This window comes from Hemiscyllium ocellatum, chromosome 2 (genome assembly GCF_020745735.1).
Source record: "Hemiscyllium ocellatum isolate sHemOce1 chromosome 2, sHemOce1.pat.X.cur, whole genome shotgun sequence".
NCBI lineage: Eukaryota > Metazoa > Chordata > Chondrichthyes > Orectolobiformes > Hemiscylliidae > Hemiscyllium > Hemiscyllium ocellatum.
Genome location: NC_083402.1, coordinates 19,526,924 through 19,549,758, shown reverse-complemented (window position 1 = coordinate 19,549,758; position 22,835 = coordinate 19,526,924). Strand labels below are relative to the sequence as shown.

Sequence of the window (22,835 nt, the reverse complement as noted above, 5' to 3'; positions counted from 1 at the left end):
TTCTAAACTCCATCGAGTACAGACCCAGAGTCCTTGGCTGCTCCTCATATGGCGAGCGCCTTGATAATCAAGAATCTATCTCCAAGGTCAAAGTGAGGACTGCAGGTGCTGGAGATCAGAGTCGAGAGTATGGTGCTGGAAAAGCACAGCAGGTTAAGTGCTCTTGCCCGAAACGTCAATTCTCCTGCTCCTCGCATGCTGCCTGACCTGCTGTGCTTTTCCAGCATCCACACTCTTGACAGAAATCTAACTATGTCTGCCTTAAAACTATTTAGAAATTTTACATCCACTGCCATTTGGGGAAACAAATTCCAAAGACTTAAAACCAATTGGTAGAATTTAAATTCTCCATCTCTTTTTTAAATGTACCCGCTTATTGTTAAACGGTGACTCCCTATTCTAGATTCTCCCAGTACATCATCCTTTCTGCATCTATCCGGTCAAGTCCCCTTAGGGTCCTCCTGTATGTTTCAAATGAGAAGCAAATTGATTGAAACATATAAGATCCAGAGAGGTCATGACAGAGTTCATATGAAAGGCTGTTTTTTGCTTTTGGAAGAACATAAATTAGGAGTTGCTGTTTCAAAATAAGGAGTTGTCCATTTAAAGCAGAGTCAAAGAAACATTTTGTTCTCCCAGAAGTTTTTGAGACTTTGAAAATCTCTGCTACAAAATAAGCAGTTGAAGAAGAGACCTTGAATAATTTTTAAGCGGAGGTAGATAAATTCTTGATCTGTAATGGGATACAAGGTGCTTGGGGGTTGGTGAGAATGTAGAGTAATCAGATTAGCCACGATCCTAGTAACCGACAAAGCAATCTTGAGGGTCCAAGTTGCGTACTCATGATCCGAATTGGTACGTTCATATGTGAAGAAACAAAAGGTGAGTCAAGGTAAAGTGGGAACCATTAGCAGCAACTGCTATCCAAAAATGTTGGAGCGATAACTATGACCTTAATTTGTTGGTCTCAGTGTGACACTGTGAAGAAACAAGAGGTTCTGTTCCTCAAGGTTCAACAGAAATTCATTAGAATAAAAATTCCCTGGAATGAGGACATTGGATTATTGTGTTCGATTCTGGTCTCCTTGCTATCAGAAAGGTATTGTGAAACTTGAAAGAGTGCAGAAAAGATTGACAAGATTATTGCCAGGTTTGGAGGGTTTGAGCTATAGGGAGAGGCTCAGAGAGTAGTAAGGGTGTAGAATGCTTTGCCTGTAATGGTAGTAGATTCACCAAGTTTAAGTGCATTTAAGTCGTCGTTGGACAGGCAAATGGACGTACATGGAATAGTGTAGGTGGAATGGGCTTCAGATTCGTATGACAGGGTGGCACAACATCGAGGGCCGAAGGGCCTGTACTGCGCTGTAATGTTCTATGTCTATGTAAATAGGCTGGAGCTGTTTTCTCTGAAATGTCAGAGGTTGAAGGGTGACTTTAGAGGTTTATCCAGTCATGAGGAGCATGAATAGAGTGAGTAGCCATCGTCTTTTCCTTGGACTTTGGGGAAGTCCAAAGCTAGACGGCATAGGTTTAAAGTGAGATCTTGGGGCAATGGTTTCATGCAGAGGGTGGTGCATGTATTGAATGAGCTGCCAGAGGAAGTGGTGGAGGCTAGTGCAATTGCAACATTTAAAAGGCATCAGGATGGGTATACGAACAGGAAGGGTTTGGAGGGATATGGGCCGGGTGCTGGCAAATGGGACTAGATTGATTTCAGATATCTAGTTAGCATGGATGGATTTGACCAAAGGGTCTGTTTCCGTGCTGTACAGCTCTATGATTCTATGAATATTTCAGGAGTCTGAGGACAGAGTGGAGAACTGAAATAGCTAGTGATTAGCACTTGTGGGTCATAAATGCAGGATCAGTGAGGATATCCTGTAAAATAATTACCTAATATGCATCTGCTCTTCTCTGTATTGAGGAGACACAACAGCAGATAGCAAATGCTGTATACCTGTGCACAGATTTTTTTCCAAAATCAAAATTAAGATCATCTTATGTGTTACTTATCCAGCGTAACATCTTCTGACAGGAAAACATTATGCCAGATGGCAAGCACAGAAGTGAAAGGATTAGAAGTGATCTTGTTCGTATGTATGGTAATCCTTTCATGTCTGTGGGAGTGGAGAACAGGAACAAAGTCAAAAATCTAAAATGATGAAAATGAGGCACAAAATATAGGTTAAAGGAAGAAGTAGGCTGACATGAGTCAATACATTTATAATCATAGCACTTTTTTTTGTGCACATGTTACTTTTCCATTATGATGAGCATAAATGTTCTGTGTTTTAACTGTACTGCTTGAAGTACATTCTATTTGAATGATGTACTGGTCATACCTAAGCTTCGAAATACAATGAATATGATCATAGAATCCCTACAGCATGGAAGCAGGCCATTCAGTCCATCTACTCTACACTGACCCTCCACACAGATTCACTCTTCCCCCCCACCCCAACCCCCCATGCAACCTTACATCTGTTACCCCTCACGTCCCTTGGCTAACCCACATAGCCTGCATATCCTGATCACTATGGGCGATTTAGCATGACCAACCCGCCCTAACCTGCGCATCTTTTAACTGTGGGAGGAAACTGGAGCACCCAGAGAAAACCCACACAGACATGAGGAGAATGTGCAAACTCCACACAGACTGTGAGGCAGTAGTGCAAACGACTGAGCCACCATTCATTGTCCAGTGAATACCAAAGGGCAAACCACAGAAGATTCAATTTCATCAAGTCTCAACTGCTGCCCAGGTTCCATACTGAATATCTGAATAAAAGAATTATTTTGTAGATACCAAACAATATTGCTCAAGAAAGAAACATACTTTCAAAGCTTTTCATCTTCCACTCATCAGGTTACCGGGTCTAAAAGGGAAACACAATTTATAGTGCATGGAAAGAGGCTGTATCAAATAGCGTGTCCTTTCATTTTTTTCACAACAGTCAGGTTGTCCCTAAGCAATCAGCCAGTGCTTATAAAACTCAGAGAATTGTATCCAACATTAGATTTAAATCTGTAAATGGGTTCTACTTACTAAACAATCCTGACTATGCTGAGAATTACATGATCAACCAATTTAAGATTATCTATCAATCATACCTATTTGGCTCAGTTATGTTTGCCAGAGACCAAACATATTCATACTCAGGACCTTGTAATTTGCAAAGAGACAGGACATGTCCACCATCGTTTCAGCTCAGCAAAGATCAGAAGCCCTGTGGCATTGCTTTGACCGATTGAAGTTCACTTGTACATTTGAACTCAAACATAGCTCAGCAGCCAATTGTTCCCTGTTGTCTTCTCCAGGGAAATTCCTTTACCAATCTTACCATTTGCCAACAAGTCAGCACCTTCTTCTCATGCAATATATAAACTGATTTCTCCCCTTTGATATTTAGTATTCTTGCAATTCCGTCCTGACGAATGCAAAATTTAAAGCTTCAATAGGTTGTCTTTTTTTCAAGAATACTTAAGTTCTGTACTTTCAAATGACTTTATCTAGCAATAATCTAGAAAGTGACAACTTGGAAAACAAATTGTTTTTCACACCCTTTCTCATTACTGCTGCTATTCAATTTACTGAGGGTTGCTTGTTGTTGCAGAAGTGTCAGAAATGAAATTAGTTGTAGTGAAACATACTGTGATACCCTGTATTGCCACAGGCCTATGCACAAATTGCCATGAATAAAATTTTGCCAACTTTTTTCCAAAGGCCATGGGCTGCATTTTCAATGTTTTGAGCATCACAGCAGCAGCTGGCACTTATTGTCTGACCCGACTGGTCTAGACTCCTCACTCAGCCAGATCAAGTTCACAGCCTTACGTAAAATGCATGAGTACCTTTTCCCTCAATGCCAGTTTTAAGTTTCATACCAAACATGGCATTTCCAATAGTGCAGCACTTCTTCAATACTGCGTAGAAGTATCAGAGTAAGGTCTTCAGTGGGGTGATGGTGGAGTAGTGATAACAGCCACTGGACTAGTAACCTTGAAGCCTGGGCAAATGTTGTGGTGATATGAGTTCACAAGGTAGCTCGTGGAACTCTCAATTCATGAAACAAATCTAGAATTGAAAGCTATTTTCAAAATGGTGATCATGAATTGATGTGAAAGTCACATCTTGTTCAGTAGAGTTGTAGAGATGTACAGCATGGAAACAGACCCTTCGGTCCAACCCGTCCATGCTGATCAGATATCTCAACCCAATCTAGTCCCACCTGCCAGCACCCAGCCCATATCCTTCTAAACCATTCCTATTCATATACTCATCCAGATGCCTTTCAAATGTTGCAATTGTACCAGCCTCCACCATTTTCTCTGGCAGTTCATTCCATACATGTACACATCCTCTGTGTGAAAAAAATTGCCCCTTAGGTCTCTTTTCTATCTTTCCCGTCTCACCCTAAACCTATGCCCTCTAGTTCTGGACTCCCCCATTCCAGGGAAAAGACTTTGTCTATTTATCCTATCCATGTCCTTCACGATTTTATAAACCTCCATAAGGTCACCCCTCAGCCTCTGACACTCCAGGGAAAACAGCCCTAGCCTATTCAACCTCTCCCTATTGCTCAAATCCTCCAACCCAAATCTGCCATCCTTATCTGCTCTGGTCTACAAATAGTTCAAGACACAGTGTAGTGTGGTTGATTCTTAAAAGGCCTCTTCAATGGCTAAGCAAGCCATTCCATTCAAGGCTAATTGGCTATGGATAGTAAAAGCTAACCTGATCAGTGGTGCCTAGATTCAATAAATAATGTCCCTGAATGGGTCTTCAAACCACAAAATTTTGTTTCTTTTTTTTAAACTGAATTTTAATTTTTAAATCAGCTGGACATAAACTTATGCAGTGTTAACTGCTAAGCCTGGAGCAAAATGTATTTTTTCCAGTCAATTTGTAATGCCTAAATATCTTTTATTAGCATGCTTACATCGACTTGCTTGTTAGGATTCATACAGAGAGTTATAGCTTCATAGATTTATAGACCGCAGAAAAGGCCCTTCAACCCATTGAGTGTTCACCTACATAACTACCACTAAAACAACACTAATCCTAATTTCCTGCACTTGTCCAATAACCTTGAATGTTGTGATATTTGAAGTGCTCAAACAAATACTTTTTAAAAATTGTGAGATTTCCTGACTCCATGACCTTCCTAGGCAGTGCTTTCCGGATTCCCACCACCAACTGAGTGCAAAAGGTTTTTTTACCAAATCCCCTCTGAATCTCCTGCCCCCTTATCCTAAAACTATGCCCCTTCATGATTGCCCCATCAACCAAGGGGAACAGCTGCTCTCTATTCACCCTCTCCATACCCCTCATAACCTTATACACCTCATCACGTTCCCCCTCAGTTCTCTCCACTCTAAAAAAAACAATCCAAGCCAATGTAGTCTCTCTTTATAGCTCAATTGCTCCATTCTAGGTATCATCCTGGTGAACCTCCTCTGTACCCCATGCAATGCTTTCACATCCATCCTGTAGTGTGGTGACCAGAACTGCACACAGTACTGCAGCTGTGGCCTAACCAACACTGTGTACAACTCCAACATTACCTCCTTGTTCTTATACTCTATGCCATAACTGATGAAAGCAAGTGTCCCATTTGTTGCCTTAATTATACAATTCATGTGTTCTTTTAACTTCAGGAATCTGTGAATAATTACCTCAAGATCCCCCTGTTTCTCTGAGATATCTGGTGAATTCCCATTCATTAAATGCTTCCTCATCTTCTTTCATCTTCCAAAGTGCATCACCTCACACTCTTCAGGGTTAAGTACTATCTGCCACTGGTCTGCCATCTGACCAACTCATCCGTATCTCCCTGTAACCTACAACCATTTTCTTCACTATTACCCACTCCACCAATCTTGGTGTCATCTGCAAACTTGCTTAAGAGTCCCCCCATATTATCATCTAAAACATTTATGTATATAACAAACTATAATGGTGCCAGTACTGATCTTTGTGGTACACAAACCAGACACCAGCCTTCAGTCACTCAAACAACGTTTTACCTCTACATTTTTGTTCTATTACTCAGCCAGTTTCTGATCCATTTTACCAGGTTTCCCTGAATTCCCTGTGTTTTATCCCTCTCAATCAGTATTCTATATGGTCCTTGTCAGAGCCTTTGTTAAATCCATATTAACTACGTCAACTTCCCTCATCCAGACACTTGATTGCATTTCCAAAAGATTCTAACTAATTTGTTGAGCATGACCTCCCTCTGACAAAGCCATGCTGTCTATCCATAATTAACCCATGCCTTTCCAAATGAGTATTAATTCACTCCTTCAGAATTTTCCCCAGTAGTTTCCCTACCGCTGATGTGAGAGTCTGGTCTGTAATTTCCTGATTCTTCTCGAACAACCTTCTTAAAAAGTTGAACCACCTAAGCCGTCCTCTGGCACTTCCCCATGGCCAAAGAGGAATTAAACATTCCTGTCAGATGGCCTGCAATTTCCTGCCTCACCTCCCACAGCATTCTGGGATGCAGTTCATCCGGGTCAGGGGATTTGTCAGTTTTCAAGCCTGACAGAGCCCTCCAATACCTGCTCACTTCCCATGTCAAACTGTGTAAGTTCCTCACTGTTCCTTTTCCTGAATTCCATACCGCTGTTCTCCTTTTCCAGAGTGAAGTCCGAAGAGGAATATTCATTCAACACCCTTTCAATAAACTGTGGCTTCGCACACGGGTTGCCCCTTGATCCAATTGGTTAGAGACCAAAAAAATGGAATCCAAAGTAAACAGGCAGAAGTCCTAAGAACACAGCAAGCCAGGCAGCATCAGGATGTGGAGAAGTTGACGTTTTGTGTATAACTCTTCTTCAGGACTGGGGTTGGGTGGAGGGGGAGCAGCAAATGTTGGTGAAGTGGGGATAGGTGATGACAGTCTGAGGGTACGACCTGGTTGGTCAGTGGAAGGAATGAATCCAGTTGGTGGCTGGAAGGAGTGCAAGGGAGGGGGAGGGGCTGGAAAGGCAGTTGAGGAAAGGAATGGAGGTTTTTGAAATTGGAGAACTTAACATCGAGTCCTCTGGGCTGTAGGCTGCCCAGGCAGAAGGTGAGGTATTGTTCCTCCAATTTGTGGTTTGGTTCATTGTGGCAATGGAGGAGGCCAAGGATGGTCATGTCAGAAAGGGAGTGGAAGGGAAATTAAAATGAGCGGTGACTGGGAGGTCAGGTCGGCCCCTGCAGGCCAGGCTGAGATGCTCAGTGAACTGTTCCCAAAGTTTACATTCGGTCTGCCCGATGTAGAGAGGACCACGTCAGTAAACTAGGTTGGAAGAGAGGCAGGTGAACCTCTGTCTCACCTGGAAGGACTGTTTGGGGCACTGAATGGAGGTGATGGGCGAGATGTACCAGCAGGTTTTGCATCTTTTCCGTTTGCAGGGGAAGGTACCTGGGGGTTCGAGGGTTGGGGGGTGGTGTTTGGTGGGGAGAGTGGCACAAACCAAGGACTGTCAAAGGGAACGGTTCTTACAGAAGGCAGAGAGGGGTGGGAAGGGGAAGATGTTCTTGGTGGTGGGGTCTAGTTGGAGTTGGCAGAAGTGTTTAAGGATGATACGTTGGATGAGGACATGGGGTCTCTGTCTTTATTGTGTTGAGTGGGTGGTTTAGAGCAGTGGAATGGGGAATGGAGGTGGTGTGGTGGAGGGCTGTCTGGATGACAGAGAAAGGAAAAGCACGTTGCTCAAAATAGGTGGACATCTGGGATGCTTGGGAGTGAAATGTCTCCTCGTCCGAGCAGATGCGGCGGTGGCAGAGGTAGTGGGAAAATGGGATGGAGTTCTTGCAGGATACTGGGTGGGAGGAGGTGTAGTCCAGGTAGTTATGGGAATCTGTGGGTTTGTAGTAAACATCCATCTGGAGACTATCACCAGGGATTATGTGGTCTTCTCGGAGAGACCAAACGTAAACTTAGAGAAAGATTCACTGAGCATCTCAGTCAGGCTCGCAGAGGTCGACCTGACCTCCCGTCACCGCCCATTCAAATTTCCCTTCCCACTCCCTTTCCAACATAACCATCTTGACCTCCCCATTGCCACAATGAACCAAATCACAAATTGGATGAACAACACCTCATCTTCTGCCTAGGCAGCCTACAGCCCAGAGGACTCAACATTGAGCTCTCCAATTTCAAATAACCTCCTTTCTCATCCCCTGACTCCCTTCCCTGCCCCTCCCCCGCCCTTCCACTCTTTCCAGCTACCAACCAAATTCATTCTTCCCATTGACCAACTAGGTCATATCCTTCACCTGTTTTCACCTATCCCCACTTCACCACCCTGACCCCGCCACCCTCTTTATCTGCAGCTCCCCCCACACCTACCCCCAGTCCTGAAGAAGAGTTACACCCAAAACTCCACCTCCCGATACTGCCTGGCTTGCTGTGTTCTTCCAGCCTTCTATCTTGGTCCAATTGGGCCTTACTTTTTCCCGATTAACTTCTTCCTTTAACGTATTTATAAAATATATTAGGATTCTCCCTAATCCTGTTCACAAGTCCTTTTTCCACTTTTTGCTCTTCTAATTGCTTTCTTATGTTTCCCCCACACTTCCTATATTCCTCTAGGGGCATGCTGAACTGATCCCTTTGGGCCTCCTAAAAGCTTTTCTCTTCTCTGTCATCTGTTCCTGAATTGTCCTAGACATCCAGGATTTTCTGAACTTACTAATGCTACACCTCCCTCTGAAGGGTGCAAGTTGTACCTGTACTCTCCCCAGCTCCTTTTCGAATGCCCGCGCCCCCCCACCCATTGCTCTGCTGTTGGCTTACTTACAAAGAGCTGTTCGTAATCTACTGTGGCTAGATCCTGCTTTATTGTAATCCAATCTGCCTTCCCCAAATCAAAACCGTCTTTTGCAGGCCATCTCTTTACTTGTCCAGAAGAAATTTGAACCATACTGCATTGTGGTCACTTTAGCTAAAATGTTCCCCAATGTCACATCAAACACTTGTGTGGCTTTTTTCCCCAGAACCAGATGGAGCACTGTGCTGTCCCTTGTTAGACCGTCTATGTATTGGTACAAAAACACTTCCCCAGATACATTCCAAGAAATCAGCCCCCCTCCAAACCCTTAACACAATGACTATACCAATTTATGTGGGGAAAATTGATATCCCCTAGTATAATTACCCGATTATTCATTTTACACACCATCTGAGACATATATTTCTGAATTAATTGCAGTTTTCGTATAAAGGGTTCTGAATTATCTTCACCTTTTATTTGGCATTTCTCAATGATCACAGAGGCTTTGATCAGAGTGCAGTTAACATTTGAAGGAAATGCTAGTGTAGGTTTTTGGATGAAAAGATTAAGTTCAAGAATGCATTTTCTCACACTTTGGCAGAGGAAAGCTCAACAGGACAAAGTTAAAAATCACACACCACCAGGTTATAGTCCAACAGGTTTATTTGAAAGTACAAGCTTTCAGAGCACTGCTCTATCATCAGATAACTACTGGACCTATTTTGAAGAAAGGGAGGGGAATTTTCCCCTATGTCCTCATCAATATTGGTCCCTGAGTCAGCATCACAAAATAAATTATCGCTTTGCTATTTGTGGTCCCTTGTGCGCAAACTGCCTGCCTCATTTTGCATCTCATAATTGTTCCGCCAGTTACCTGACAAAGGAGCAGTGCTCTGAAAGCTCGTACTTCCAAATAAACTTGTTGGACTATAGCCTGGTGTTGTGTGATCTTTAACTTTATCCACCTCGGTCCAACACTGGCATCTCCACATCAAAGCTCGACTGGGGCATTCAAATGCAAATTGTGTAAAGATAGAGTGTGCACTGCTACAGAGAAAAGACAGGTGAATGACTCTAGGTGCAGTATTCATTGACAGAATCAGCACAGTGCACTAGAATATTCTGTGAAGGTAAGAAATCAGTCAGTAACTATTTATGGACCAATTTCGGGGAATGCTGGAGAAACTCAGCGAGTCTGCATAGCACCTCTTGATCTCTGGATAGTAACAGAGCTAACGTTTCAACTCTCATATGACTTTTTTTCAGAGCCCGGAGCTCTGGGCGGCACAGTGGCACAGTGGTTAGCACTGCTGCCTCACAGCACCGGAGAGCTGGGTTCAATTCTCCACCTCAGGCAGCTGTCTGTGTGGAGTTTGCACATTCTCCCTGTGTCTGTGAGGGTTTACTGCCACAGACCAAAAATATGCAGGTTAGGTGAATTGGCCATGCTAAATTGCCTGTAGTGTTAGGTGTAGGGGAATGGGTTGGTGTGGACTTGTTGGGCTGAAAGGTCTGTTGTAAATAATCTAATTGTAAATAATCTATTGTAAATAATCTAATCTATGTTAGTACCAGTTGCTTGACCTGCCATTGACACTGAAAGTTTTGCATGTACCGTTCATGAGATAGCTGGCCAGAAAGCCCAAAGGCTAATTTCCCTGAACGTTATGGAGTTCTAGGCCAACCATTATCTCTTTGAGAAATTCCTCCCAGTAAACCGAGTTGTCAAGTTTACCTGACTGTCAGGCTGCTTGGGAAATCCTGAGGCTCACGGCCACCACTTCAGGAATGGATAGGTTTTGGTTTTAGAGATACAGTTAGGAGGTTCATAGGTTGGGGATATCAGGGATTAAGGAAGAATTGAAGATCTTGTGATGACATTGGGATTGTTGATCTTATGGGGAAGATTGATTGTAATTAGGGAATTGGTCATGGGGTGATTCAGGCAGGCAGAATCAAAGACTCAAGAGTTATTGTTTGCAGAGTCTTCAGGAAGATTAAGAGATCACGAGATTCGTGAATCAGGAAAGAAATAGCAGATCGGGAGAGAATTGCAGATCACAGTGAAGGTTGAGAGTTGGACTTAAAATCAAACGGGAATGGATGATCGCTGAGGTTTAGTAAGGAGGTGTGAAACCTGGGAAAAACAGTCAATATGTGTTCAGAAATATAAATCTGATAAAAATAGAAGCATGCAACATCTTTAAATGCAATAGCCTCCTCAGAGCAGAATTATCATCACATCTGATTGTGCAGCCATCAGGAAAATGTGAATATGCATCAGGGAAGGTTGGGTTCCTGCTTCAGGTCTGTAATATTTTCAAGAAGATTCTGAAGGAGATTGACAAAGTAAACAGAGAAAAGATGTTTACTCTTGTGGGCCAATCTAGAATGAAAAGTCATAGTTTTGGGATGGGTGGTGACAGATTTGAAATAGGCATGAGGGGGAATGACGTCTCTGAAAAGGTTGTGAACCTGTGGAACTCACTACTCCAGAGTCTAGTAGGCACTGAATAAATTTATACTGAGCAGGGGAGATGATGGCCTAGTGGTATTATTGCTGTACTGTTAACCCAAAGACCCTGATAGTGTTTAAGGAATCTGGGTTCAAATCCTACCACACCAGATGACAGAGTTCAAATTAAAATTCACTAATAGCGAAAGGAAAATCTGGAATTAAGAGTCTAATAGTGACCATGAATCCAATGTTGATTGTCAGGAAAAGCCCACCTGGTTCGTTAATGTCCTTTTTGAGGAAGGAAACTGCCATCCTTATCTAGTCTGGTCTTCATGTGACTCCAGACCCACAGTAATGTGGTTGGCTCTTAACTGCCCTCTGGGAAATGAGGAATTGGCAATAAATGCTGGCCTAGTTGCAAGCCTTCATCCTGTGAATGAATTTTTAAAAAAAGGCAGGAAAATTGAGATGACCATATTAAGTGGAAAAGCAGGATCATGGGACTGAACTGCCGACTCGCACTCCTTGTTTCTTATGATTCCCATCTGAGACAAACGTAATTAATTGAGAGAGTGGTCAGATAAAATTCCCCATCTTGAGTCTATCATGAGAAACATGAATGGAAATCCCTTTCTTCCTGCTCCCATTGAGATAACCTTTCCAAACATCACCAAACAAGATTATGCTCCAGGTTAGGATAGATGGTCAAATTTTATTCTTGACATTTTCTGCTGATGTTGAGTCACAATATTGAGGGATACTCATTGTTCTGGGGCTATTCTTAGCATCGCACTGAAAAATTGCTGGAAGTCAATTTTGGATTTGATTGTGCACATGTGTTTATAATTGTTCCATGGGATTCACTTGTAGGTCACCTAGAATGCAAACAAAGTAACGTATAACAAGTCAGTTTCAGAATCCAATATTATCTTTCAGCTGATAGCAGTCCAATGTCCCATTTACCTAAAATGACTTAAAAGTTCATTAAATTGATGCATAGCATAGAAGGTATTTCATGGCTAGATCGTGACAGTGCCTCAGAAACTGCCATGAAATTGACCTTCCAAGCAATGTTTGGTTTGAGCAATCTTATAAACTGTGCTCATAGGTGTGAGCTTTGGTGTTGTGGTAGTAATCCTGCCTCAGAGATTCAAATCCCACTGCAGACGCTTGAGCAGAGAATCAAGGTGCTCAGCTGAGTGGTACTGCACTATCGGTGGTGTCAGCTTCTGAATGAGGATATTAAGCAGAGACCTAATCTTGCCAACCAGGTGAATGTAAACAAATGATCCTGTCATGATTTGAGGAAAAAGAGTAGAATGCTTTCAGTATTCTTTGTCAATACTTAAGCACCAGCTAGAATCACCACAACAAATGAGTGTGCCATTGAGCTCACTGCACACTTGGTGGCATCATGCTTGCAGTATTTTTCGGTCTTCCAGCACTGAGTGCAGAATGCAGAGCTATTCAATTGACTCTGAAGTATGGGATGTCCTGGGGTTGTGAGAATTTACACGTGTTGTATCCCCTACACGTCCCAGGATGGACCAGAAATTAATCACCATGTGTGGTTTGTTGAGTATGAGTTCCCTTGATAACAGGAAATGGCATGGAACGCATCACCAAGCCCTTTATAAAGCAGAACCGGGGGAGCTCTCAGAAGTGTACCTGCCTCTGTACCAGGAGGGTCAAGTCCCATCTTCTTCAGAGGTGTGCAATAACATCTCTGAACAGTTAAAAGTCACACAATACCAGGTTATAGTCCAACAGTTTAATTGGAAGCACTAACTGTTGGACTATAACCTGTGTGATTTTTAACTTAGTGCACCCCAGTCCAACACCAGCATGTCCAAATCATTTCTGAGCAGGTTGATGATAATAGTAGGTTAAATTTTTAAAGAACTGATGAGGATGGTTTGTATTTCTCGTAATGGCCTTTGCTTGTAAATGTTCAATTGGGCTGCACAGGTATTTCCACTCATGGTGGTTACTGGTTAAAAAAAAAGAAAAACATCATGGTGACTTTGGTGGTAGGAAGACCACTCAGTTCTGCATGGTAACTCTTCTGGGTAGAGAGAAAAAAGATAAGGCGGACTGAGGAAGGGGTCCGCAGTACTGTTTGTCCCAAGCTGGGACTAGATTATGTACACCACAAGTGGTGGCTTTACATGTTCTTTAATTCTGGATTGCAGTGTAGACAGTACGTAATAAACAGCAGGCTCTGCACCTAATGAAGTCATTCGTCTTCATGTTGCACTTTCGGCCTCTGGGTTATAAGGTTCAAGACCCACATCAGAACACTGCAAACTCCCTGTATTGCCTGAGGTGGTGTCCTTCAGACAAGATCTAGAGCTGAAGTATTGTCTGCTTGCTTAAGTGAATGTGGAAAGTTGCAATGCAGAGACAGTCAAATCAGTGCTCTGGAAGAGTGAGACCAAGTGCATTGGAGCAGTTTTGCATCTAAAGTCATATTGTACTTAGTGACTGCCCTCAGGATATTGAATGTCATTTAGACCAAATGAAAATTCAGTTAATGGCATTTGGAAATGTCCAGACTCTCTCCTTAGTTGAGAAAACAACTATGAGTGCACAAAAATAATTGATCAGAAAATATCCATCAGCATAACCCACCCATCATGTCTGACACTCCACGGTTAAATATCCTTCTCTCCTGTTCCTTGCAAAGAAACCTGGGCCCAAAAGGGCAGAAAATGCCCTGGGCAAATTGCTTATGTTTCTGTCAATCAAAACCAGTTCAGTAACCACTTGTTATCTGAGTATCGACTTACCTTGTATGTGCTACATGCTTAGCCCAGTCTCCTTTCAGAACAGATAGAGGCTCAGTCCTTGTATGTGGTCTCATTAACACTTATAAACTGGGTTATTCTTAACAACTGCCACTGAGGAGCCTGCCATACACATCTCTTCCAGCTGAAAAAAAACCCAGTGGCTGGAAGGTAGAGGACTGAGTAAGTGAATCAAAGACAAAGGGAAAAGAAGCTGTGAGCAAGGTCTCAGGGGCTCTCTCAATGTCAAGAATGAAACTGATTCAGTTAGACGTTTTGTGTCTGATTTTGCTTCGCCTTTTGGAGGCAATGTTTGAGTTTTACTCTTTCGCTTATTATTTTTGCAGGCCCTCCTGTTAATGTCAGCTGCAACATCTTTATTAACAGCTTTGGCTCAATTGCAGAGACAACCATGGTGAGTAATTGTTTTTGTGCAGTAAGCTGCTTTATAACAGTAATTGTGTGTGTGTGTGTGTGTGTGTGTATGTATGTGTGTGTGTGTGTGTGTATGTGTGTGTGTGTGTGTGTGTGTATTGATGTGTGTGTGTAAAAACCCTCTTCTCAATTAACATCATCTTTGTGGGACACCTACCTTTAAAGTCTTATTACATATTGCATTTATTTGAGTATTAGTCAACCTCATGCTAATTAGACCCCTGGCTTTTGGCCATTAAGTCCAAACTCTTTCAACTCAATACCCACTTGCCACTGGTGCAAACCTGCTCATTCGAAGGAAATTATTCATATCCTTGTGTTTGCAGACATCAACATGTGTAATCAAGGTTACCACCTCACTGCAGCAACCCTAACCTTAAAACAATTTCTTTTCCCAGAAGGTTCTGAATCTTTGGAATTCTTTATAGCACAGCGGCCTGTTGAGGCTGGGTCAAGAAGCTTTTTCGAGGCTGAGTTAGAAAGAGTTTTAATCAGTGAGGAAATCAAGGGTTATGGAGGAAAGTGGAGTAGAGGATTATCAGATCAACCATTATCTCGCTAAATGATGGAGCAAACATGATGGGCTGAATGGCCTGCTTATGTTCTATGGTCCTATGGATCATCAGATACACAGCTCACTCAATCTTAAAACCAGTGAGGTCGCATTGAAATTGATCATCAGTTTGAAAATTCAAGGTACCGGAGAGGTGTGTTCGGGATTGGGTGAAGCTCATTGCACAGCTTAGGTGGATATATCAGAACAAATGTGCGAACAGAGGAAAGTCTGGCTTGTGGGGCCAGTTAGAGAATTAAATTGAAAATTGCACCAATTCAAATTGTCGGAACGGACAGAGCTTCTATTGGAATTTCCACACTGAAATAAGCAAAAATGACAGGCATTACAAATGTCAAAGCTTGCCCTGAATGGTTAACGATGCTTCTGAAAAGAACCAATTCTGTACTGTGACAGTAGCATAAGATTTCAGTGTATCCAAGCAGAAACTGGTGATTTGCTTACTGAAATTCTGTAACTTATAACCCGACAGCAACAAGAGTATAGATGCAGCTTGGCCTGTACTGGGAGGGTGAGTGGGACTCCCACAAATTTGGACATGCCAGTTCATTGTAAACATATGTGTGTAAGTACATTGTGGAGACTTGGGATGGAGACTTTCATCCAATCCTGTAGGAAATGTGGGATATCCTATTCACGTGATGGCACAAACAATGGCTGCTTGCAAAATGACATATTCAATGATTACATTAAGATGGTTTTGTTGGTACAAATGATGATGCATTTTAGGAAGCAGGTTGGGAGTACCATATTGTCTGATTATGCATGGCCTGATCTTCAAACTGTCTCCTTAGTGAGTGAGATGCCACAGGTTCAGATCATCTATTATTTCAGTGAGTAACTACTCGATCTCTGACCATTACTCCATCCATTGGGATGGACGCAATATTAATCTATAATGAATAACCATAGTAAGATTATAGATAGTGAAGTGGGTTTTCAAGTGGGCAGCCATCAAAATTGGAAGGAACAGATGCTGATTCCTTACCACCAATCCCACTCTGAGCCATTTTTGACAAGGGCCGTTCAGGGTCAGACCGGTTGCCCAACAGGACACTGTTTCAGGATATTGTTGTTTAACTTAGATCCTTGTTAAGGCTCCATTCTTTCCTCACCTGAGAGTTTCAGTTGACAGTGCGGCTGCTTCACCTCAGCCTGAGTAACATTCAGGGCTTAGGGCCTGAAGCAGAAATGGTGGGGGAGGGCGAATGGGTCATACCAGGGCCTCCACGCCCTTCCCCCCAACTCCCACCCCAACAACCCTAGCCCATAATGGTCACTGAGCCACAGGTCTGGCTACTGGCAGTGCCCGCTCAAGATCAATGGCAGTCAGCTGTGGCCATTTTGAATGACACAGAACTGACCTCTTCAGAAAAGGACTCCTGTCACTCAGTTAAGGAGCTAAAGCTCCCATCTCAGCCAATGGGGCTGTCGCTGCAGAATCACAGAAGTCTTACTGTGCGGAGAGAGACCATTCAGACCATCACCTCTTCAAATGAGCAGCATTGCCTAATGTCAGCTTTGTCCCAATCACGGTCACATTTTTATCTGAACAATCATTCAATACCCACTTGAATGCGCTGGATTTAGAGAGACCTCCAGTTGGCCCTCCATTGTCGGAACTCTTTCATTAGATAGCAAGCCAAACAATTGGCCTAGCCCTTCAAAAATCTGCATTGCCTTTTCTGGGACATGCCATGCCAAGTCAGGAGCTAGAATTGAAAATTCAAGTAAATTGAAACCTGAATTTCTCAATAGCAAGCTGTTTGGCTGACTAATCAACTGGACCTTATTTGAAGAACTTCCATGCTGCCAACAGTCCACAGACCTCAGGAAGGAACTATATCTCTAATACAACTAGATACTTGATTTTATGCTAATTCTGGGATATGGATTTCATTGGCGGTGCCAACATGTATTGTTCCTGCCAGATTATCTTTGTCTTTGTGAACTGCTGCATTCAATTTGGTTTAAGTAATCCTAAAATGCTGTTACAGAGGGAGGTCCAAGAAATTGACCCAGTGACAATACCTCATGATGATGTGATGGTCTGGTATTGAAGGTATTTCATCTTGTTAGTCTGTTAACTCAGATGGTTAGCAAAGCAGAGTAACAAAAACAGTGTGGGTTCAATTCCTGCAATACCTGAGGTTACCCTGATGGGCTCTTCTCAACCCCTTCCCTTGCCTGAGGCATAGTGACCAGCAGGTTAAACCACCATTAGTGAGACAGAAACCCTATGCTCCTGTAAAACTATGGTGACTTTACCTTTCACACTTCAGTTCAGTGAATCAACTATGTTTCTGCTGCACCAGGTAAGTAGGAACCCAGGCTGTACATGTAAGTCTGAGATATCATATAGAACATCGAACAATACAGTGCAGAACAGGTCCTTCAGCCCTCGATGTTGCACTGACCTGTGAATTAAGCTAAGCCCATCCCCCTACACTATCCCATCATCATCCATATGCTTATCCAAGGGATGTTTAAATGCCACCTAATGTGGCTGAGTTAACTATATTGGTAGGCAGGGCATTCTATCCCTTACCACTCAAAAAACCTTCCTCTGACATCTCTCTTAAATTTGTCACCCCTCAATGTTCAGCTACGCCCCCCTCCCTGTACAAGCCGACATCATCATCCTAGGAAAAAGGAAAAAGGCTCTCACTATCCACCCTATCTAATCCTCTGATCATCTTGTATGTCTCTATTAAATCTCCTGTTAGCCTTCTTCTCTGTCCAATGAGAACAGACCCAAGTCCCTCAGTCTTCCCTCATAAGATCTTTACTTCAGACCAGGCAACATCCTGGTAAATCTCCTCTGCACCTTTTCCAATGCTTCCACATCCTTCCTGTAATGGAGCAACCAGAAATGTAAACAATATTCCAACTGCGGCTGCATGAGCATTTTGTATAATTGCAGAATGATTACACGGCTCCGGAAATCAATCCCTTTAACAATAAAACCGCATGCCTTCTTAACAGCGCTCTCAACCTGGGTGGCAACTTTCAGGGATCAACGTACATGGACACCAATTTCCCTCTGCACATCCACACGATTGTGACAGAAAGTGTATAATTGCAATGGCATTTATTCTGGAGTTTGAATTTTGAACTAGTGGCATGTGAACTTTGGTCTGAGAATGAAGGAGTTTACTGATTAACTTGTCTCGCTTTCTGGAGCTAGTTTCCTTTAACAAATGAGGAATATGAGTTTCTGGAGAATAATGCGAAATAACTGGACAGAGGCCGTTATCCCATCACCATATCACTCTTTATTTGCTTATGTTCAGTACATGATCTCTGACCAGCCAGCTCAGAGCCAATCCTTAGACCAAGGAGATCTACTGAATCACCTTATTTTTATTTTATTAAACTGTGCACAGTTTACAAAATAATTAACATTAACAGCTGTGTACAGAGAAACAGCAATTTACAAAGGAGGGGAGTGGCAAAATCAGGCCCCAAACCCCACCGTTCAACCAGGTTTCAGGGAAATGAGGACAAACCTCAAATCACACTTTCAGTCATCACAAAAGAAGCAGTAGCAAATACATATAAGACAGTCCAATTAGAAAAAAAACAACAGTGCATAGAAAACAGATTGCTCCTACCAGCCCAGCAACCCACCCGTCCCTCCCACCTTCCAGCCACTCTTAGGCAGCACCCCACACCCCTTCCAGTTCTCGGTCCACCCCATGTCCCTTCTGCCCACCTCTAAGACAGCCTGTTATGTTTCCCGAACCCCCTCCCAACCAGGACTATAGCAATCAGGACGGCCTACCCACCTTCCGGCTTATCACCTGTTTATATCAGCTAGAGCTCCCTGTTTGGCTAAGGTTAACAGCCCCAATCAAGGATCTCATAGGCATTGAGATCCACCTAGACCTGGTTCATTTCTATTGGGAGAGCTTTTAGAAGCAAACGGTGCCAGGCATTCAGTTTCCAATTAGAAGGATCCAGAATTGTTTTCTCGTTTGCTTTGAGGAGATTACCATAGCTGGGGGAAAAAACATTTTATTTCAGTTTGTAGAAATCCTGATGGTATTAATAAACTTCAAGACATCTATCTTAGAAATAACCCAGCCTCTGTGACATATAGAAAATCACATGACTTGATATATATCAGGCAGACATTGGGATCCAATTCTCTTTACCCATTCGGTCAGTGATATTAGACTGGAATGGCTTGAACCTAGAAACCCTGAATTCCATATTAACCAAACAGTTTCCAGGAACATTTTAAGAGGCTTAAGGAATACCAACAGGATTCATTTGCATGGTCCATCATGCCTGGTCCCAGGCCAACACTGGGATGAGAAGATGGTGCTGTATTGTATTTTGAAGCCACTAATGGAATGTGCCAGGTTCCCAGCTTGATATATTTGGGAACATATTTCCGATCAAAGGATCTTAAGGGTGGCACTGGAGGGCAGCATTTATTATTCAATCATTACTTGCCCTAAGAGCATGGCAAGCTACTTCTGGCCTCGGAGGTGAGGGGATACAGTGGCAATGTCACTAGCCAAACATTCAGAGCACCCATGCCAATGGTTTTGCAGACATGGGTTCAACTCTTAGCATGGCAGTGGTAAAGTTTACATTCAATTCTTTTTAAAAGTTGGGTCTAAAGTGAAGCTAGCTTAATGGCACCCTTGTAATAATTAGCAATTGTTGTAAAAAAACAATCTAGTTCACTCATGTCCTTTGGAGAAAGGAGTCTGCCTTCCTCAAATAAAGGCAAAATACCACAGATGCTGAAAATCTGAAACAAACACAGAGATTGCCAAAGAAAGTCAGCAACTCTAGCTCAATGTGACTCCAATGTGGTTGGCTCTTAACAGGGCATTTAGCAATGGACAATAAATGGTGGCATGGTCAAGCAAACCCACATTCCATCCTGACAGGTTCCCTTGTGTGGAGGACATTGGAATTATTCGAGTTTTCACACAGACACAGCGCATTTTTAAAAATATTCAGAACAATCTGAAGAAGGATCACCGGGTCGGAAACGTTAACTCTAATTTCTCTCCATAGATGAGATTTTCCAGCAATTTCTGGTTTTTATTTTGTTTCTGATTCCCAGCATCCACTGGTCTTTCAGTTTTTTTTTGCTTCACCTCATCGTACCCGCATTGCCTCTTCAAATGAGCATCATTACCTTCCAGTCTCCTGTCTTTTCCCAAATTCTTGCACCTATTTCTATCAAAATAATCATCCAGTCTCCTCTTGAATGTCTCAATTGAGCCCGCCTCCACCATTCTTCCAGACAATGCATTCCTGAGTATTAAGTTAAAAATCACACAACACCAGATTTTAGTCCAACAGGTTTAATTGGAAGCACACTAGCTTTCGGAGCGACGCTCCTTCATCAGGTGATAGTGGAGGGCTCGATCGTAACACAGAATTTATAGCAACAATTTGCAGTGTGATGTAACTGAAATTATACATTGAAAAATTGATTGTTAAGCCTTTCAGCTGTTAGAATACAGTGATAGTTTCACTTCTTTCATGTGTAAATCACAAAACCCTTTTTTTAAAGTTGCATTCTCGGGTTAGCTGTTAACAATGGTGATAGCTAGACAATATGTTGAAGGTGTTAGCCCCCTGTGTTCTCTGTCTATGACCTGATGTTTAGATTGATTCTAATCTAAAAAGTGAGATAACAGAGTTTCATAGACAGAGAACACAGGGGGCTAACACCTTCAACATGTTGTCTAGCTATCACCATTGTTAACAGCTAACCCGAGAATGCAACTTTAAAAAAAGGGTTTTGTGATTTACACATGAAAGAAGTGAAACTATCACTGTATTCTAACAGATGAGAGGCTTAACAGACAATCGATTTTTCAGTGTATAATTTCAGTTACATCACACTGCAAATTTTTGCTATAAATTTTGTGTTACGATCGAGCCCTCCACTATCACCTGATGAAGGAGCGACACTCCGGAAGCTAGTGTGCTTCCAATTAAACCTGTTGGACTATAACCTAGTGTTGTGTGATTTTTAACTTTGTACACCCCAGTCCAACACCAGCATCTCCAAATCATTCCTGAGTATTGTGGGAGAAAGATTTTCCTCACCTCACCCTTGCTACATTTGCCCATCACTTTAAATGTGGCAGGGTCACTGGACTCAAAACGTTAACTCTGTTTCATCTTCACAGATGCTGTCAGAGTTGCTGGGCTTTTCCAGTAATTTCTGCTTCTGTTTTTGATTTCCAGCACCCGCAGTTCTTTGGGGTTTTTTCACTTTAAATCTTTTGTGTATGGGAATACTTTCTCCCTGTCCACCCTATCCAGTCTGCACATGACTTTAGAAACCTCCACTGAATTTCCTCATGACCTTCTCTCTAAGGGCAACAGTCCCAGCTTTTTCAATTTATCCTCATTAATGAGGTTTCTCATGGTTGGAACATGCCCGAAACCTCATACATCACTTCTGCATTCTCTCCAATACATTCACATCTTTCCAAACATGTCATAGAGTCAAAGAGTCATAGAGATGTACAGCATGGAAACAGACCCTTCAGTCCAACCCATCCATGTCGACCAGATATTCCAACCCAATCTAGTCCCACCCGCCAGCACCCGCCCCATATCCCTCAACCCTTTCTATTCATATACCCATCCAAATGCCTCTTAGATGTTGCAGTAGTACCAGCCTCCACCATTTCCTCTGGCAGCTCATTCCATACACGTACCACCCTCTGCATGAAAAAATTACCCCTTAGGTCTCTTTTATATCTTTCCCCTCCCACCCTAAACCTATGCTCTCTAGTTCTGGACTCCCTGACCATAGGGAAAAGACTTTGCCTATTTACCCTATCCACGCCCCTCATAATTTTGTAAACCTCTATAAGGTCACCCCTCAGCCTCCAACGCTCCAGCAAAAACAGCCCCAGCCTGTTCAGCCTCTCCCTATAGCTCAGATCCTCCAACCCTGGCAACAATCTTGTAAATCTTTTCTGAAACTTTTCAAATTTCACAACATCTTTCCGATATGAAGGAGACCAGAATTACACGCAGTATTCCAACAGTGGCCTAACCAATATCCAGTGCAGCCGCAACATGACCTCCCAACTCCTGTACTCAATACTCTGACCAATAAAGGAAAGTATACCAAACGCCTTCTTCACTATCCTATCTACCTGTGACTCCACTTTCAAGGAGCTATGAACCTGCACTCCAAGGTCTCTTTGTTCAGTAACACTCCCTAGGACCTTACCATTAAGTGTATAAGTCCTGCTTTCCGAAAATGCAGCACCTCGCATTCATCTAAATTAAACTCCATTTGCCACTTCTCAGCCCATTGGCCCACCTGGTCAAGATCCTGTTGTAATCTGAGGTAATCCTCTTCGCTGTCCACTACACCTCCAATTCACATCAACAACTGTACACAGCACTCCCCTTGAAGTCTAACAAGTGTCTTATACAAGTTCAACACTACCTCAAAGAACAAAGAAAATTTACAGTCTAGGAACAGGCCCTTCAGCCCTCCAAGCCTGAGCCGATCCAAATGTACTGTCTAAACGTGTCACCCAATTCCTAAACATCTGTACCCTCCTGCTCCCCATCTACTCATGCATTTGTCCAGACACATCTTAAATGAATCTACCATGCCTGCCACTACCACCTCTGCTAGCAACACGTTCCAGACACTCACCACCCTCTGTGTAAAATACTTGGTTCGCATATCCCCATTAAACTTTTCACCTCTTACCTTGAAAGCATGACCACTCATCATTGAATCCTTCACCCTGGGATAAAGCTTGTCTCTCTCCACCCTGTCTATACCCTTCATGATTTTGTA

General features: G+C 42.7%; 1 protein-coding gene across 4 annotated transcripts in view; it reads left to right on the top strand.

Moving 5' to 3' along the window:
* glra3 (glycine receptor, alpha 3) overlaps positions 1-22,835 on the top strand; it is a 141,893-nt gene that overhangs the window by 12,224 nt on the left and 106,834 nt on the right. For all 4 annotated transcript variants that reach the window (XM_060843068.1, XM_060843051.1, XM_060843074.1 and 1 more), the window contains one exon: positions 14,361-14,428. In XM_060843068.1, coding sequence (XP_060699051.1) covers positions 14,361-14,428 — 68 coding nt within the window. The remainder of the gene's footprint in view (positions 1-14,360; positions 14,429-22,835) is intronic.